Here is a 20,223-nt window from a genome sequence, read left to right on the forward strand (position 1 = left end):
TCATTGATTTATACTGTTTTTTACTCAAGTAAATCTCGACCTCTTTTTCTGACGTCACAAATAACATGCAAATCGTTGAACAAACATTTCATTGAACGTGATTGCTTTAATTCTAATGATTATGGATGACAGCTTTGTTTGTGATAATGTTGCGCGAAGTCGTTTGAGGCTGGGGAAATTCAAATAAATACGGGTAATGATTTAGATGAGGGTATCACTCGCTTCGAGCGAGCAGTTTCAAGAGGACCTAAGAACAGAGACCACAAGAAAGGATAGAAGAACAAGAGAATCAGTTTTTCAGTTTGTCGGCTAAAAGAGGTAAGCAGATATTTATTTCACTTGTAGAATGTTGATCACAAAGCATGGCCGGGCAAGTGAAATTTCACAGATGCCATGGGCTTGCTCAATGCATCTCAGGAGAGTACAAAAAAACAACCGCAAATGAACATTGAATGAACACTGTAGATGCAACCAAACCTTTACAATTGTTTAGGATTTCATTTGCTCTTAACACCATGAACAATGTCATTAACTTTGCTAACTTTTAATCGTCTCTCTCCATGTCTCTTTGTCTGTTTCTCACACACACTTTTCTCACGTCAGAGCAGCTGTATTCTCGACTGTAACTATTGGATTTCATAAGTGATTTTCGGCCAATTTACCTCCTTTCAGACCAGTCACCTTCTTTATTCTTTTTTAAATTCTCCTTCAGACGACTACCAGGATGAAGCTGGCCAAGGTGCTGTCACTCCTGGGCTGTCTCCTCGTCGTTGTTGCCCTCATTGAGGCTGCACCACGAAGCAAGAGTGAGCATTATTTCCTGTTTTGCGATGTGTTCAATGTAAGGTGTGTCGTCCGTGATAAACCCTTAGAGTTGAGAAACACTCTAAGTGATTAAAATCCAAGAGAGGAAACCTTGCTTTGGGACTGAAGGGAAACAGAAATCAGATATCCGATTGCATCTCACTAAATTGTTGTATCATTGTTTTATCATGCACAGTTGCCGCGGAAAGAACAAAGTTTTAAACTGGCACCAAATTCCTGTCTACATTGTTCTTGCAATCTAATGTTTGTCTGTTTTACAGAGGGAAAGAATGTAAAAAAAAAGTGTAGGACAGACGGTACAATCTTGTTGGGTTTTTTTTTTTTTTCAAGATGGAGACAAGTTTGTTCTCTATAATGCTTAGATTTTGTACTTTCACAGAAATGTCCCCCTTTCTAATGGGTGTAACAAAAGTTAACTCAATCAGGAACGTGTAAGTTATTCTTTATCACAGTATGATTTCTTGTTTGATTCCACTCATGCGCAGACAGGACAGGTGATATAATAGATAGCATAGAATGACGTTATTCTTTACAAACAGACAAATTTCTTCGATGAGATGATACTCTACGACCGATCCAAAGAGAACTCACTTTGGTCTTCATTCCAGTTATTGACGTCCTTGTCTTCTGCAAATAGATCTTTTGCTTGTTTGCGTTACTTGTACGACAGGGGGAAGTTCATGCAGTGGCTCAGACTGTGATGGAAATGGAAACGGATGTGACGGAGGAAACGGCGACAACTGTGATGGTGGCAACGGCGATGGCGGAAATGGCGACGGGAACGGTTGCAGTGGAGGTGGCTGTGACGGCGGTGATGGCGGTGGAGATGGTGGTGGCGGTGGTGACAATAATGGAGGCGGTGGAGGAGGATGTCAAGGAGGTGATTGTGGAGGCGGAAATGGCGGTGATGGTGGAAGCGGCGGCGGAGGAGATGGTAGCGGCGGAGGAGGAGGTGGTAGCGGTGCAGGTGGAGGAAGCGGCGGTGGTGGAGACGGCGGTGGAGATGGAGGCAACGGGTGCGACGGAGGGAATGGTGATGGCTGTGGTGGAGATGGCGGTGATGCAGGGGGCGACGGGGGTGAAGCAGATACAGGCGGTGGGGCCTCAGGTGGTGGAGGTGGTGGAGATAGTAGTAGCAGCAGCGAAGAAGAAGGTGGTGCTAGTGGAGGTGGAGGCGGCGGCGGCGGCGATGGCGGAGACGGTGGATGCGATGCCGGCGATGGTGGCTGCGGAGGAGGCGACGGTGGTGGAGATGGATGTAGCGGAGGTGGTTGCGGAGGAGGCGATGGAGGAGATGGAGGAGACGGAGGTGATGGTGGTGGAGACGGTTGCGGAGGCAACGGTTGTGGTGGAGGAGACGGAGGCGGAGATGGATGCGATGGTAATGGATGCGGAGGAGGCGATGGAGGTGACGGAGGTGGTGATGGATGCGGAGGCGATGGCTGTGGCGGAGGAGATGGCGGAGGCGATGGTGGCGGAGATGGTGGCGGAGATGGCGGCTGTGGCGGCGAAGGTGGATGTGATGGAGGAAACGAAGGTGGTGACGGCGGTGGTGATGGAGGCAACCAGGGAGGAACGTCAGGTTAGTATCTCACTATTGTTCTAGGACAAAATATACTAGGTCCCACTTTCATGATATCTTGTTCAACCTTACACTGAAATGTGTCTTTGGATATTTCTTCTCAAGTAGAGATGGATTTTCTTTTTACCTAAATCTAAACATGCCAGTATGAAATCTATTCTAATACGCCTACAGTAACTACAGTGCCTTGGCAAAAAACTCATTTTCATTATAGGGCTACCAATCAGTGATTTATTATCCATTGGTGATGTGGTTTTCTTGGAATCTAGGAGGGGATACTTGCGATGGAGGCGATAGCAGTGGCAGTGGAGAGTGCGATGCCTCATCTGGTGGAGGAAGCGGTGGTGGTGGCGGCGGTGGTGGAGGCGGTGATGGAGGCGGCGACGGTGGTGACGGCGGCGGCGGAGGTGGCAATGGAGGTGGAGATGGTGGCGGAGACGGCGGCGGAAATGGAGGCGGCAATGACGGAGGCGACGGGACTGGAGGCAGCAACGATGGCAATAATCCATATTATAGTGGCAGCGAAGACAATGGCGCCGTCGGTGCCTTCAACCCATCGCCGAACTTTGTCCCTCAGTTCTACCCAGTTCCAATCCCAATCCCACGACCACGTTTCAGAGGTGGTGGAGGCGGTGGTGGTTTTAGCGGCTGGGGCGGCGACTTTGGCGGCTGGGATGGCGATGGTGATGGTGGAGATGGCAACGGAGGTGATGGTGATAACGGCGATGGCGATGGAGATGGCAACGGAGGTGGATATGGCGGCGGTGGCGGCGGCGGCGGCGGCGGCGGCGGCGCCGATGGTGATAATGGAGACGGCGGTGACAACGGAGGTGGAGGCGGAGGTGACAATGGAGGTGGTGGTGGTGGCAACGGTGGTGGTGGTGGTGGTGATGGTGGCAACGGAGACGGTGATGGTGGAGACGGTGGAGACAATGGAAACGGCGGCGGCGGAGGAGGAGGAGGAGGCTGGGGAAGAGGTGGAGGAAGAGGTGGTGGTGGTAACGGCGGCGGCGGTGGCGGCGGCGGTGGCGGCGGCGGTGGCGGCGGAGGTGATTTGACTCCTAATGCTTATCATTTTCAGTTAACATTCCGTATCAATCATTTTTTAAGACTCTTCCATTTAATAGGAAGGTAAACTCGAATGACTTTTTCTGAAAGGTGTTATTTACCTCGTTCATATTAATTGTCTTGTTTATTGACTTCAAAGACTTCTAAGAAGGAAATAGACTTTGCCTGGAAAGGTAATTTTATTGTGGCTATACGCTTTCGTTGTATATACACAACATAATCATAATATCTTACGTCCATGATGTGTATATACATAAAATATCTATAAATATGTACTTAAACATGTAAAGACATGGCACCTAATGTTTGAGGGTTAGGTGTTACAGCAAACATGAAATAAAGATTTGATGGTTTCTATCAACTCGACACAGGCTGCACCCCGTGTTCTTCTGACCTGGGCACCAAGTACAAAGTTTGCGGAACTGACGGGCGCACGTACAGCAGTCCGTGTCACCTCCGGTACGCCGCCTGCTCCAGAAAGAGCAACAAGCTGAAAATGATGAAGCCGGGCAGCTGCTGAAGGATTGGTGAGAACATGACCACGAGAATAAGAGAAATATTTTCCTATCAATTTCCTTAGGACAATCTCTCTCTTCAAACATAAGCTAATACGAACTTTGATTACTAGTGTGCCATATTATTATGTGACACAACATAGTGAATTCTTTTAACTGAATTAGCTGGCAAATTGCAACTGAAGGCAAGTTGTGCAGCCTTTGGATACTAGGTCTCGGAATTCATATTAGTCGTATCTAACCAGCATCATGGTCTGTGATTTGGAGTCATGGTAACTGGAAAGAGAGCAGGGAGAGGTTCGGCGGGCAGGTGATAACAGGAGGTTTTGCCAACATTTGGTGCAAGCAGTTGGATGGCCCAAGTCATTCAGGATTTGCCATCACCATTGTGTCCCCTGTTGGAAAAAAAAAACACACACACAAACAAACAAACGTACTGCCTTTTCGAATGAACGAGACATTACCATGGGTAAATGATATAGGGAATTATATTACTTTGCCAACTTTCGTACAACTGGGGTTGTCTTTAAATGTGTTCCAAATCATCTTAGGGAAACAAGAATCATACACGACCTTGTTCCCCTACCCATCGTCTTCACTATGACAGGGAAATCAGTTATATACAGCTTTGGATATTTTCATCATACGAGAACCTATTTTGGTTCCATCTTTAATCTCCCAACCGTGACAAGATCCTTCCTCCCGAAGTCTCTAAGTGTTTCAGCAGTAATCACACGACCGTCGTGACATGTTATGTTTTTGTTAAGATATTCAGTGTTCATGCCTTGTACACCTCCACTGAACTCTTCCAACCATACAATGGATGCATCATGAGATAATAGATTGTATATAGGCATTATATGTTTCTAACACTGATTCTTAATTTATCTCTTCCAGGTGGTAATGTTCTTCTCGTCTTTCAAAATTTGGTGGCAAAACCACAGATGATCCAATTAAGACAGCGACGCTCACTTATGAGTGCAGTGCCCCGGAACAGAGGATAACAACTCTTCGATTCTCTCCACGTTATGAATACTCTACATTCGTCATGTATCTATCAAGTTTATTGAAGTCTTTGAAGACACATCTTTTTGAATAACAAAGTAAATTCCGAGAAAAAAAAAGACCTGTGGTAAATTGTAAGACGTTCATTACATTATCAGATTCCATTGCCCTGTTTATCAAAGCACTGTTTTTGTAATCTATTGTAATTTATTTTCCATATTTTGTTTATGTGTTGATTTTTTTTATATTTTTGTTTGTATGATTTTGTTTATAGTTATTTATTGCAGCGTTGCATCAAACGCTCGCCTGAAAATTAAAGTTCGTTGAAACGAAAACCATTGTTGCCAAGTGAATTTCATTGCTGTTTAAAGTACCTTAGGTTTCTTAAAGCATTCAATTAAATCAATCAATTATTCGGGTGCAAATTCGGTCATTCTTGGTGTGGGTGTGCTGTCTATGTAAATGGCTGTGTTCAAGTACGTAAGTCTTCTTCGGGTTTGTTGATGTGGATGTGTTGGACAAACAGATTAACTCATAATCATTTGTAGCTCTGTAGGATGTAATGACAATGATACACCCTGTATTGTCAGGTTATGGTCCTAAAAGACTTTAGCTGCAAGCTTAACTAAATGAATGAAATGAAGCTTCAAGAACCCAATCTTTGAAACGAAAGACTTTATTGTATGATATTCTATTATATGTATTTTCCGTCATAAAAAGATATATGAAAAAATACATTCTGAACTTCCCTAAAAGAGATTCCAAATTATAAAAAAAAATATTATGTAACTAAAAAATGTCATGCATATCTTATTCTAAATTCACCGTGTAGATACAAACACTGACACACTCACACACACACACACACATCTATACATATATACACACGTTTATATTCAGATACTTATATATATATATGTATATATATAATATACATTTATATATATATATATATAAATAATATATATATATACATACATATATTAACCGTAATAAGTGATTACAACATCATATTAAAGTAATTAACGGGTCCCAAATTCTATGCTCTAGACATTACTAGAGCTGTTCATGTGTTTGTTGGGTGTATTTTTTTCCCAGTGTATGAAAGTATGATCATACTTTTTAACACAAAACATGCACATTACATTCATTTCTATAAAATGGTGCTGTTCTCTCAATAAATTAAATAACAGAGGTATTGTTTCTCGTCAAAATGAAGAACTAAGAATGCGACATAGAGCCTATCCTTTTTGCATAATCTTTTAAATACATCATTTTGCGTATCTATTTGCTAACAGAAAAAGACTACATCCTTTTGCTATCTCCTCGAAAGCGATTTTTTTTTTTAAATCTGAAATTCAAGTTTGCTCTTCATCTCTAAACTTCTTTTAGGGGTTTTCCATTGATAATGGAAATACAATTACATCAATACAAATACATCCAAAGAGAATCATACACAACGTAGGGCCCTATCGTATTCACCTTGGTCAACAGGCCGTATCAAAACAAATGCAGGCTATAATCTTCTTTCTTTTTTTTTTATTCCTTGACAAGATACAACTTGTCAGTGACTGATGAGGAAAAAGCCAGTGATAATTGACGGACTCTAATCTCAGAATTCTTGGTGTAGATTAGTGAAGTATTCAGCTTCGTTTTAGGACTTCCTGCGATCTTCGGTTGTACCCTGACAGTGAAACAGAACAGAGATACAGAAGCACAACGACTAGAATACAGAGACTGATATTGACACCGACGTCAATATTACTTCCGCAATGAATGTGATTATCGCTATTACGTCACGAAATTAATCATATTCTGTCAAGATGTAGGGTGCTCGCGATTAACCTTTTAATGCTGACAGTGATAGATAACTCATAGTCAAGATTGCTTCCTAAATGTCGAGGTATCTCCTTGTGTAGATGGAGACTGTCTGTCAACGCAGTCCGAGGTAAACGTCAGGGAAGACGATGCCATTCCTTGAGATATTGTGATAAATTGCTGCAGTAGCAGAAACTTCAGTCAACCACACAAAAGAATGATTGTATCAAATCTTAATCAAATGTCGTAACTTCTATGCATTCAAAGGGACTGCCGGAATGCAGCTCCAAAATGTATAAAAACGCTCGATTTACAGCTAGAAACCATCAGTCGGTCGGATTCGAAAAGCGAAAGAAAGACCACGGAAAGAAAGGAATATTTGTTGTGAACTCGTATTCTGAAGAAATCGCATTCTCGAAGAAATCGTAAGTTCATGCATTATTCACATAATTCACTCTTGCATTTTTAATTCTCTCAGCTAACAGAGAGCATGTCGTATTTTTTGGTACTTTTTTACTCCCCTTGCACTCATTCATTTCCTTTCTGTAACACGTGACGTGCATTCCACATAACACCCAATCCTGATAAACTATTGAAAATAAAACTTACTGAATACTTTGAAAGGTGAATGTCTGTAAGTTCTCTTCATATCCAGTGGTTTTAAAATCATTTCAGCAGCTTCGTTTTGATTGTTTTAATTTATGTAGGCTTAAATCAACGAGATGAAATTTTTGTTCGCATCTAAAAGTTCACTATCATTTTTATCTTGCATTTCAGGGTAACTTTCGAGTCATGGAGTCAACAAGGATTCTTGCAGCACTGTTTGCTCTCATGTGCACCTTGGGCGTAGTGATATCAGCTCCAAGAGGTGAGATATCGTCTTGTTTTCAAGAGTTCTAACAATCAATGGCCACTTTTCCTTTCATGTTAAATCACTATTTACAGATGCGCTAACAACTACCAACTTTATTGATGATTCCAACCAAATAATTATCACTTTGCTGTCACCAGAACGACGAGATGACAATGACTGCAGCAACGGTGATCCTGGATATTCGTGTGATACCAGCGGAGGATCCTACGGCAGCGGGTGTGGTCCGGGAGGATGCGCTCCTGCAGCGGCTCCAGCACCAAGAGCCCCTCAGCCACCTGCACCACGAGCCCCAATTCCTGCCCCAAGGGCTCCAACACCATCTGCTCCGCGGGCTCCTGCTCCACGGGCTCCTGCTCCACGGGCCCCTGTTCCACGGGCTCCTGTTCCCAGAGCACCAGCACCAAGCGCCCCATCTTTTGCCCCAGTCCCACGGGCTCCAGCAGTCGGCTTTCCGGCCAGCGCACCTGCGGTTGGCTTCCCTGCAAGAGCCCCAAGTGCTGCATTTCCCGCTTTTGCTCCCGCCCCGCAAGGTGGCTTTTTCGCGGCCTTCGATGCGGCGGATGGAGTTGTCGGTTTTGATGCTGGAGTAGCAGGGGGTAATTATATCCCTATTCAGACTATTAACTTGATTTTTAAAAAAGAATAAAAATACATTTTGTCTGGTACTTGCTCAAAGTATTTTGGAAAAACACTTTCAAAACTCCTAAATTTCGCTAGAATGAATTAGACTTCTAGTCAAGTCATCATGCGGAATCTAGATACCACTAAAAACAGAAGTTAAAAAAAAAACTCATTATAAAGTTCATGTAGTCCCTAGCTGTTGAAAACTTTGTCTAGTGAAACATTTATCTGGAGGCAATGGAAAACACACTATGATCATAAAGTGATTTTTTCCCCTCTTTTCAGCTGGCTGTGACAGTGACAGCAGCGAGGAGTGTGCAGGGGCAGCTTTTGCTGCAGCTGCGTCGGCTGAAGAAGATGCATCAGAAGGGGGTGATGGTGGAGAAGGGGGCGATGGCGGAGAAGGAGGTGTATCTGCAGCTGAGGCTGATGCCGCTGGTGGTGGAGTGGCTGCTGCTGCAGCTCCGGGATTTCCTGCCGCTGCCCCTGCCCCTTCTTTCCCGGCAGCAGCTCCTGCTGGATTCCCTGGAGTCAGCGCGCCCCAGCCAAGAGCTCCCGCTCCAAGAGCTCCTGCTCCAAGAGCTCCTGTGCCAAGAGCTCCTGCTCCGAGAGCACCTGTACCGCGAGCACCTGTTCCTCAGGCCCCCGTTCCTAGGGCTCCTGTTCCGAGGGCTCCTGTTCCGAGAGCACCAGTACCAGCTCCCCGCGCACCAGTTCCACGTCAACCCCAGCTTGTACCAGTACCACGACCAGCAGCTTCTGCCCCAGCCCCTGCACCGGCTCCAGCTCCCGCTCCCGCTCCGGCCCCTGCTCCTGCTCCGGCCCCTGCTCCGGCCCCTGCACCGGCCCCTGCACCAGCTCCGGCCCCTGCTCCTGCTCCTGCTCCTGCCCCTGCTCCAGAGCCAAAACCAGAACCTGAGGCTCCGGGCGAAGGTGATAACGGAGATAACGGAGAAAATGGAGATAATGGATGCGACAACGGAGAACCGGGTGGCAGTAGCAACGGTTGCACCACAACGTCTAATTACGGTAAGTTCAGACATGTTTGTCTACCCTTTTAAGATTATGATTTTTCAAGAGTAAATACCAATCCTGAAACTTCCCTTCACTGAGGCAAACTATGTCCTAATGCACGACAGCCTTAATTAGGCAATAAAACTTATTATTACTGCTTTTTGTATATAAATTGTGCAAAAGCAAACAATAGCTAATTCAGATGGCCCTGCCTAAGAGAGTTCCAAATTAGGCTAATCAAATAGTTCGACAATGACAAAAGCGCAATTTTTCGAAACAATGGGATCAAATTCATAACAGAATAATCTTTGACGGGTTTACTGCTTAACAGATTAAATAGAGCTAGTCAAACCATATCCACCATTTCCAAAGTAAACGTCTGCAAAGGAAAGGACAAAAGGAAAGGGACCCCTCGCTGACTAGACACATCACCTTATCCACAGCTACTCTCTTTGGGTTATTGAATTGGATACTCTGTCAAAAGACAATGCTTTCTACGTCGATGGGGTTACCCAATTTAAAAGAGAAAAACCTCTTTTCCTTATTACCACTGGTGTCCAGATGATCTGAAGAAGACCTGTGACCCCTGCCCCACCAACTATGTTGCCCAAACCATGCAGGTTTGCGGGACGGACGGGCACACCTACAAAAGCCTGTGCGACCTGCGATACTCCGCTTGCATCAGGGGCGATCGCCAGCTCGCTAAAGCTAGGGATGGCGCCTGCTAAGACATTGTGGGTATGTCGTTGTTTGTTTTCTTTTAAGCTACAGTCAAAGTCAATTAGTAAGAGTATTTTATTAGTAATCTTATATATCACGAAAGATATTGGCAAAGGTCTCACAGGAAAGGAGGTGGAAGGATTGTTCATTACTCTTGCTATGGGTTCTTTCTGTATGAGAAAAAAGGGTGTTACGAAAATTCTACTTCTATTTCAATTTTGTGTGTTCAGTGCCACGTGAGCATTTTCATGGTTTTTGTATTACTGTTTAAGAAGTTTGTTTGTTTATTTATTTACTTTTATAAGAGGTGAAATCAAGGGCAATCACACAGATTTGTAACTTCATGATCTCTAACTTCAACTCATGCCAAAACCTGTGAAAGACTGCCAACGACTTAATGGAAAACGATACTTCCATGAAATGAATGTTTAAATCATAATCATTACTTATGCTGTACTATGCATTGCATCCTTCTTTACGCTTGTTTTTGCCCTCAACACTTGCATCATCTTTCGCGTCAAGTCACGTGCTTCTTAACATTAAAGCAATGATTCTCATTATGTTCAAATGCAGTGACTCTGTACAAAGACGTTCATATGAGCCGACATCAAGACCAGCAGAGAGGCATTCCGATCGCAGGGAGCGCGGCGGGAAAACTAGGGCATTGACGTTAATAAACGCAGAAGAGGCGAAGCGTCCGAACATAGATGCAGACGTCCCTTAGCTGTTGAGGCGAATAGTCCGGGATCTGAAATTCAATTACATGCCATTAACAATCTTTTGTTTACCAGTAGACATGAACAATTCTGTAACAGCTATGTGCATTAATGTCATTTGGACTTATATACAAAGCAATTAAGGAAGTTTCCCATCCCATTGAGCGGTACATTTCCCCGTACACATTGGCTTTTAGCAACGTCCTTGACAACGTTACTATGACTTCTATTTATACATTGTTTTCTCTCTTTCTTCGGCTCTTCCTTTTTTATTGTTATTACGACGTACATGTAAGAGGTGATGTATTCATTATTTTTTTTTACATTCCTTTATCTATTTGTTATCATCCTTTTGTTTACCATTGTTCTTTTTTAATCTATTTATTGCGAAAAATAAAATCACCACCAACAAGGATTCAGTGATTCTTGTCTGCAGTGAAGCTTTGAGTCATTGTACTCTTAATGCGTGTATGTACGTGTGTGTGTGTGTGTGTGTGTGTGTGTGTGACAGAGAGAAGAAGTGTTCTGTGTGCGTGTTTATGTGTGGACGTGTAAGACGGGGTTGTACACAGTTGTATTTGTTGAGTGAATTCCCATAGAATTCAATGGCGTATAATAATGTTCTTCAACAATGATTATACATGTAGTTCCTTTTCCTTTTTTTCAGTACTTGTCTCTCAGTGATGACACACAAACAAAACATAGGGAATACACAACAAACATCATGAATAATAGCAGATATAGAACAAACCAGGACAATCATGTTCAAGTCTAACAACTTTAAAACAGGCTCTAGGGGGTAACTGAAGAAAAATCTCAGAAAACACAATGATTGAAACTTAAAGACCTTTACCCATAAACATAAGAATAATTTATCATTAAGTTACGGTTGCATCACAGAGAGCTTTAAAAGAAAGTGGTATGAAATACGGCACGAATGGAATGAAATACTGATGGCAAAGATAATATCATCCCTGACATGACGCCATGGCAGCTTATACTTTAACCCTATAAAGCCCAAGCTATTTTGACCCCTTCCAGGCCCAAGGGGGGGGGGGGGGCACATTGTGCCCCCCCCCCCGTATAACTTCTTTATTATATGATGTATGACCGTCATATTTGGCACATGGGTAGAGCAACTCATACTCTACAAGACCCAACATTTGAAATTTCCCAAGGTCATCGACTGAGGGCGCTATTAACCAAAATACAAAGAAATACATAGGAAATATGCTAAAATCGTGTTTTTTCTTTGTATTTCTTTATCCCAACTATATATGTTTTTATTTCATATCAATCATTTTCATATTTACCACAAAGGAAAAGCAAGTCAACCTTCACTATTTGTTACTGTTGAAATTTCTCAAGGTCAACATGTGGGGGCGCTATTCAATACAATATAAAGAAATATATGAAACCTATGATGTATTGCTTGGAATGGGTACATATATTGGTATCATATTTCATATTTCCAAAATATTGAAATTTTAAGTTTGCAGATTGATAATATGATGAAGAAATGATATTACAGGCAAAGCTTGTGTGAAGATAACACAAAATAAAAGGGTAGTCTTTGGAAAATGCTGTATTTTCGATTATTTTTATTATGTCTATTGTTTGATGCCTATGTCATATAAAAAATAAAGAAATAATAAGAAGACCATTTCAGGGTAATTCACAACCATAATAACTTCACATTTTGGTCCTTCAGCAAATTACAGCCAAGAAAACCCCCATTCCATCCATTATTATTGTTAACTGAAATTTGAACAGAAAATCATGCAAAATCTGACGAACATGGTTGTCAGTTTACGGTTGCCATGGCAACCAGCAATATCGGATATAGCTAAATTATATATCAAAATGTTTGCAATAAGATTTTAGGAAAAGTCACCAAATTTGGTTGAAATCGAGTAAAAGGTGTAGGAGTGGCAAACGAAAATATGGTAGGGGGCACAATGTGCCCCCCCCCCCTTCGGCTTTATAGGGTTAAGAAGTCAGGTTTTTTTTTTGTGTGTGTGTGTGTGTGTGTTTTTAAAGACAAACAATAGGTGTTTTGTCAGTAGTGGCATGTATGGGACACAATATTTTCGTCCACACTCTCTTTCACACATAATATTACACAAACACATGTAAATTCATCATCGTGTATAACTAAGTAATTGGCATAACTTCATGATATTAACAATAATAACTGAACATCGCATTTATCGACGAACAAAAATTTCAGCTTGCCTTTTTCAGTCCAATTACAATATACATAATTCACTGCATGGCCATGCATACCAATCAGTATATCACAACAGTTATGTCATTGTTTGTCTCCGCCAAAAAAAAAAAAAAAAATCCACTAAGTTAGTTTGTGGATACAAATTCGTTCACAAATAATTTTTCAATTCTGAAGCTTATGCTCGGACTTTCTTCTAACGTCAAGAAAGCAGTAAATGTTGTCTGAATGATACTACAATCATTGCTATGTTATTTTCATCACAATCTCTCTGGTAATCGCCCAAGACATCCCAAGCAGCTGCCAAGGATGGCACAGCAAAAACAGAAACAAAACTAGAATATATCCTAAATGGAAAGTATTCTACTTTAGTGGTATACAATGCCAGTTTTGTAGTAGAAGACCAATAATCGAATTTGAAGATTATATACATGTGCAGCCATAATAATGATAATATCATTAGTATCTCCTGTTACCTTGCTTTAGACATGAAATATACAGGAGACTGCATTGACATCATAGCTTGTTTTTCGTCTGATCATGCAAAACTCATAACGTTATAATGAACTATAATGTAACTATAATAACTATGATAACAATAACAATGAACTATTTCAGTAGTTGTGATCAGAAGATTTAGTGCCTTCCATTCACGAGTGCATTCCCTAATACTGTTTTGCTACTGTTTTTTTTTTTTTAAGGCAAAGAAATAGTTTGAAAATACAGTCTCGGCTATGAAAAGTGATAATATCAAAAGAGGTGAGTAGGGCAGCAAAGCTCACGTGCCGTCAATATTTTGCCAGATATCTGTGAGCTTCTGGAAAGGAACATGAACGCATGCGTAGCCCAAAAATAGGACACTTCCGTAACTATTTTCCAGGTCCCGAGTAAAATCAGGCCAATGTTTTACTCTAAGTGTAAGGCAGATAGAATGTAACTGACGGCATTATTCTGTTGGTATTCAAGATAAAGGACTGGTATGAGCGTGCTGCTGACCCCGTGACTTCTTCTGTTGCTCTTTTCCCCTTTTATATCTATTAGTCCGGTTGCTCATTTTCTCATATATTCGCAAACAAAATCATATAAGATTACACATCACATAAATACATTTTTTATACATAATATGCGTACACACACACACACACACACACACAGATAGATACAAATACACACATACACGAGTACAGACACGTGTACATGCCACTGCATGAAGTTATAAAATGCATATAGATGCACATATTTTTCATATACTTTGTTAGCAAGGGAATGATGTTCTAATGATTGACTCTGAACTCCTTCGATTATGCAACAATTCATTGCAACGCCACAAAGAATGGGAATGTTTTCGTAATACGTCCCCCTCCCTCTCCCTATCTCTCTATCTCTCTCTCTGATTCTCTGTACCTCTCTCCCTGTCTCTCTCTTTCTCTCTCTCTCTCTTTCTCTCCCTCTCTATTGAGAGTGATGGATTGGACGTTTGTCTATGTATAACCTTATGCTATGTGTAACAGGAATGTAGGTGAAACAATGTATATACCTTTTTTATGTTTGCTAAATTTTCTTCTTCAATTTATATGTAATCGATTTTGATAGTAAGTACGTCCACTAAAACCGAATCCGACAAAAGAAACGTCTACTAACCTTAGAAATTATCGGAATACATTTCACTGAAATATAGATCTTACACCATGCATAAATCACCTCAAAGATATTCACACACGAACTAAGAAAGCACATTGACATAGAACAACAAAAGTTACAATTGACACTCCTACAATATCGATGAAAAGAAAACAAGCTATCAATCTGTCCGTTAATGACACAGACCTGAAACTGCAGGACCACAAATTTTGTGTGAGTAATTTATGTACAATTTCCCTATCGAGATAAACGCATGCACCGCGTATGTGTATGTGCATTGTATTGTTGTATACACATAATTTTAACGTGTACATAATGCATGTAATTGCGAACGCAAAATACTAAAGTTCGAGCATTTTCAAAGAGGAGATCTTTGCTTAGCTGATAATGAACAAAACAACAACAACAGCAACAACAGAAAACTGGGTCGACATCTTACAGGCTAGGCCTCAACATCAATGACAAAATCCGTTTTCTCCCATCTTCTGGGAGACAATCCTACTCTTTTAGACTGATTAGTTCGAAGTTTTTAGACGCAAACATGATCCTAAGACGTTGTTGACCGTGAAATGTTTCACCAGCTGTATGTTTTTCACGAGCATGTCAATCATCTTTTTGGGTGAACCTCTCGTCAGGCTGATTATTATCTCGTCCTATACGTTTCCCTCCGAACAATCCTCAGAGTTAAACAAAATGATCCATCAAACTTTGAAGAGCTCAAAGTCAATCACGTCTCGACTTTACAGTAAATCACGGATTTTCACTGCGTTTTCCCGACAGGAAACAATAGTGGAATTCTCAATCAGAAAACAAGCGCTGTTTTTGAAACCTTAAATATTTGATAGGGATCGGAAGTAGCGCGGAGCTTGCATAGTCTCCTAGTTTCCGAACCTGAGGATGAATCACTCTTGGAGCTCGATGTATTTCTATGACAATGAAGGCTGAGGAGAACCCCTCTCTCCCTCCTTCTAGAGCGATACCAATCAGATGGATTTAATAGAATGACAGCTACTTCATGCAGCATCTTGACCCAAGTAAGTGTATCGGAATTATGACATTGAATGCTAGTACTGACATATATTTTTCTTGAAATGAGATTATCAACTGGCGTATATCTTGTAATCTCTCTTGGAAAATTTCATTTGTTTACTCACAATGACCATATTCTATTCGGAAATTGCTACTGTGCACGCAGCTTCTGATGGATTTGGCATCCCTGAATCTTTGATGCAGTGTCCTTTGACTGCAATCTTTGCTCCAATCTGTACCATGGGGTTGTGAATAAGCATATTTCTGGGAGGAAAATGGTATATATAGAGGAATTTCACTTCAGAGCAGCATCACTTCGGACTGCTCGAGTCTGCTCCACAACAACGCCACAGCACCCAGAGAGAAGAGACATCCTTTCAGCTAAGAGTCAAGTTTTTTCAAAAAGAAAGCGTTAAAATCGTGAGTATTGAACGTTTTGTTAAAAGTTCCTTGCACTTTTTAAATGATTAGTCAAATTTCCCGATTATGGATAACGCGGTAAGGGTGATTTTGAAAACATATTTCATTGTTGTTCATATTTTTTTTTTAATGGAATTATATTTTGCTGTTTGACAACACCATGACAGGTATGCAGAGTAGTGCATTATTCTCCATATCACGTGCAGAGTGTAACACACACTGTCACTGAGTATTTGCATGTATAAATATGAAGTTAGAACATACTAATGAAACCTCTCAAACTTCACGTCGCTCGCTAAACTTAGGAAACTTTAGCAAATCATTGTCATACTTGACATGATGTCTAATTACACACGTATGAATCGATTAACGGATAATTTAAAAGGGAAGGAATATCCCACTGGTTGAACGTTGGGACAATTATTGTTGCAATGCTACCTACATCAGCAGAATCGCATAATATACGCCATCTATAAACATTTTCACTTGTTTTGCATCTTTTCTGTTCCTTTTTTTTTTCAGTCACGTGATTCATCATGCGAGTGATTTCAAGTCTAGCCGTGCTCGGCTGTCTCGTATCTTTAGCGACGCTGTCACTAGCTGCCCCAAGAGGTGAATTTAACAAGCTGCTGACTTCTTCTGAATCAGCTAATTTGCAAAAGTCAAATATAATCCATTATGAGATAATATGTCATTGTTCAAAGTTGCACCTTCTTACAAGATAGTGTGATAAATAAAATCACAATCCTAGTTTTCAAGCATGAAAATGTTGAAACTATGATGGAACACTCTCAGTTTTTTTTTTAATGCATTTTTTAGAGTACATCAGCTGCAACACTTAAGATGTCTTCAAAAAAAAAAATGATGTCATAACTTAACTGCTCATGAATTGCAAGTCCCAGACATACCGAAGATCGGTACATGTTCACGCTGAAGCATGCGCCAAATTCAATCGATAAAATTAATTGACATAGACTGAAAGCAGTGATGAAACATATTAAGCACTCATACAAGATAGCATGGGCATGTACATTTACATCTACGTTTTTACATCAAATTGTTAAACTTCTTGTGTCCACAGTGCCAAGGGACTCGTGCGAAAGAGGCCGCTCTGGTACTGTGTGTGGAAGCAATGGCAAGACCTACAACGATGAGTGTGACATAGAGGCTGATGCTGAGTCCAGTGGAACGACGATCACGGTTTCTCACTCAGGAGCTTGTGGTCGGGGCGGAGGCCCTGGCGCGCCTATTCCCGCGCCTCCAGCAGGACCGGCCCCGCCTGCAGCACCTGCGCCACCGAGGGCTCCTGTCGCACCTGGACCACCTCGGGCTCCGGTCCCAGTACCTCCTGCAGCTCCTGCAGCGCCAAGACCTCCTGTAGCCCCACCTCAGGCACCTCAGGCTCCCCCTAGAGCTCCGACTGCGCCTTACTATCCTCCCCAAAGGGCTCCTACTCCTCCTCGTCCAAGTGCTCCTGTTCAACCACCTAGAGCTCCTGCGCCACCTGGTGTCCCAGGATACGCTCCATCATCCCCTGGTGTTCCAGCATACGCTCCATCATCCCCTGGTGTTCCAGCATACGCCCCTGCATCTCCTGGTGTTCCAGCATACGCCCCTGCATCTCCTGGTGTTCCGGCATTCGCCCCTGCATCCCCTGGTGTTCCAGGATACGCTCCTGCATCTCCTGGTGTTCCAGCATACGCTCCTGCAGCACCCGTGCCAGGTGTGGGATTTGCACCAGGAGACGGCACTGTCTATGCCGCAGCTGACGCCGACGGGACGGACGCTGCTACAGGTGCTGGAACAGCGGGCAGTGATGCCGACAGTGATAGCAGCGAAGAGGAAGTCGACACCAGTGAAACCGCTGCTGCTGACACAGATGCCGCTGATACGGGAGATGGGGCTGATGGAGTTGATGGAGCTGCTGCAGCAGCTGCTGCTCCTGCTGCTGACGCAGCCGATGCTGACTCCAGTGGGGAGTCAGATTCGTCGGCAGCAGCTCCTGGTGCTCCAACGGTTGCAAGCATTCCTGGTGCAGGCATTCCAGTCCCTGGCCCACCAGCTCCTGCGCCACCTGCTCCTCCCGCATTTTCTCCAGTGCAACCACGGGCTCCCTCTCCACGCCCAGCTGTACCTGCCGCACCACAACCAGCTGCACCAGCCCCTGCTGCACCGCGCCCAGCTGCACCGCGCCCAGCTGCACCACGCCCTGCTGCGCCACGTCCTGCTGCACCACGCCCTGCTGCACCACCGGCACCACGCCCAGCAGCACCTGCTGCACCACGACCTCCAGTCGCACAGGCTCCAACCGTGCCTCGTGCCCCCGCGGCTGATGCCGGCACTGGCACCTGTTCCCAGAACGATGCTGCTTCCTCAGGCTGTGATGCAAACGGTGGTTCATCTGACAGTGGTGAGTAAGCCCCTATTTTCATGAGACACGTTTTAATTACCTTCAAATCAAATAGATGTGGCAGCATTGTTTCTTTGTGATAGTAATACACATGCCTTTGTCTCGTATCATCTTTATTGCATGTGCCATTGTATTCCACACATTGTTTGAAGATTGCAAAATGGATTCAAGGCAGGGGACTCGAAGCACTGCTATTATTTGATAGATCGTTTACATATTACCTTCTTATTCAGTGAAAAGGAAATTTGCTGTCAATAATTACAATATTATGTCATAAACTCATTTTGATTAATTTCATGTTATCGTCGTTATGCAAAGTTTAAAGCGATGTTTCGTTTGATATGGGGCATGAAGTGTCCGCTGTTTTTAATGAGGGGTTTTTTGAGGTAATGAGAAACTTCTTTAGATATGAAATATGAAAGAACGTATTAGTAATTCTAAAAGCATAATACTAGAAGTTGGAACCCACCTTTCATTAGGATTGCGTTGCTGCTTTTGGATATCTCAGCCATTTTAAAAACCAATTTAGTCATCATATAAACTTTGAATTCCTCTTGTTTGTTTACATTTCATAGAGTGGTTTATAAGTCTTACACAAGAAGTTAAAAGCTGAATTCTCACCTAAACCAATACTAAATCGTCCCTTTAAGCAGTCGTTACAGCTCCCCCCCCCCCTTTATTTTCTTTCTCGAGATACGAACATACGTGTTGCCAAATACTACAGTCATGTATTTCTAATATGTTCTTGCTTACAGATGATCTCAGGGTGGGAACTATTGCATAGAAAGCCTTTCTACCACTAGACTATGCGGTCTCTGCAAAAGCTAGGTAAGTACATTTGCTATATAGTAAGAGACTGGAACATGCGCTTAATGTGGAATCATTGATCCTCAATATGCGAATGAAATCAGTCAAAAGGCTTTTTGAATTAATGATCTCTACATTATCTTTCTTACAGAACTATGAAGCAGTAAATCATTGCAAAGATCAGAAAACAAAATGGTAGCATGACCTCTCTATTTGAAGAGCTTGCTTCCAAAACGCTCTAAATCCATTGAAAAGTGATGGATTTAGCGCCTTGTGGAAGCAAGCTCTTCATTTGATGCTTACATTTCTACATGATATCGCCCTTGCTTTAGAGTTGGGTTTCTCTGCAGTTTATGCAAGAATGCAAAGGGTAACACCTGCTTGATCGATCTCCAACTCGTTTGCTTTGTGCATTTCAGCTGATGTATACACTACCGTAGACCTTAGATTACGACAGAGCATACTTTGATGGAGACGTCCTCGATTGTCATAATGTCAAAATTGTTTAATATCATTTTCAGCATTAATCAGCATTAAAATAGTGCAATCAAATTCATGAGATGACTGTAGTGACAACACAATTCTATAGTTGTGTTTTCAAATTTTTCATTGATTATCATGTCAAAAGATGTTCTGCCGTTTAGCAGGTCTTCACTATTGTCCCAGTTTCTTCTCGTTGACCGATTTGATGACTTTTTTTTTTTCTTCAAATAATTAGTAACAATCTGGGAAACTTGATTCTGCTTTTCCATCCTAACGTGGTCTCCATTGACAAATTATACCGGGCTATCGTTACAAACATAGTATCAGTGGTTTCTGCACCAAACCGACACTGATATTCATTTTACGTTTCAATTATGAGGAAAATTATCTCGAAAAGAAGTAAGTACTGATCGCAAATGCCATGGTAATTGAATCTACACTGTTTCAT

The 20,223-nt window shown here is 42.2% G+C and overlaps 1 protein-coding gene and 1 long non-coding RNA gene across 2 annotated transcripts; both read left to right on the plus strand.

The window, feature by feature from the left end:
• Positions 1 to 200: 200 nt before the first annotated feature.
• LOC140246118 (uncharacterized) lies at positions 201 to 1,632 on the plus strand. Its single transcript, XR_011902433.1, has 3 exons — positions 201 to 318; positions 713 to 806; positions 1,496 to 1,632. It is a non-coding gene; the product is annotated as an uncharacterized lncRNA (long non-coding RNA).
• Positions 1,633 to 16,611: 14,979 nt separating this feature from the next.
• LOC140244474 (uncharacterized) lies at positions 16,612 to 18,493 on the plus strand. Its single transcript, XM_072324110.1, has 2 exons — positions 16,612 to 16,687; positions 17,157 to 18,493. The coding sequence occupies exons 1-2, from the start codon at positions 16,612 to 16,614 to the stop codon at positions 18,491 to 18,493; spliced, it is 1,413 nt and encodes a 470-aa protein (XP_072180211.1).
• Positions 18,494 to 20,223: the final 1,730 nt, after the last annotated feature.

This window comes from Diadema setosum, chromosome 2 (genome assembly GCF_964275005.1).
Source record: "Diadema setosum chromosome 2, eeDiaSeto1, whole genome shotgun sequence".
Taxonomy (NCBI): Eukaryota; Metazoa; Echinodermata; class Echinoidea; order Diadematoida; family Diadematidae; genus Diadema; species Diadema setosum.

Excerpts from the sequence above, each read along its gene's own strand:
- LOC140244474 (XM_072324110.1), top strand. The coding sequence starts at position 16,612 with ATGCGAGTGATTTCAAGTCTAGCCGTGCTCGGCTGTCTCGTATCTTTA. Across the intron at positions 16,688-17,156 it reads GTCACTAGCTGCCCCAAGAG|TGCCAAGGGACTCGTGCGAA; the intron begins GTGAATTTAACA and ends TTGTGTCCACAG.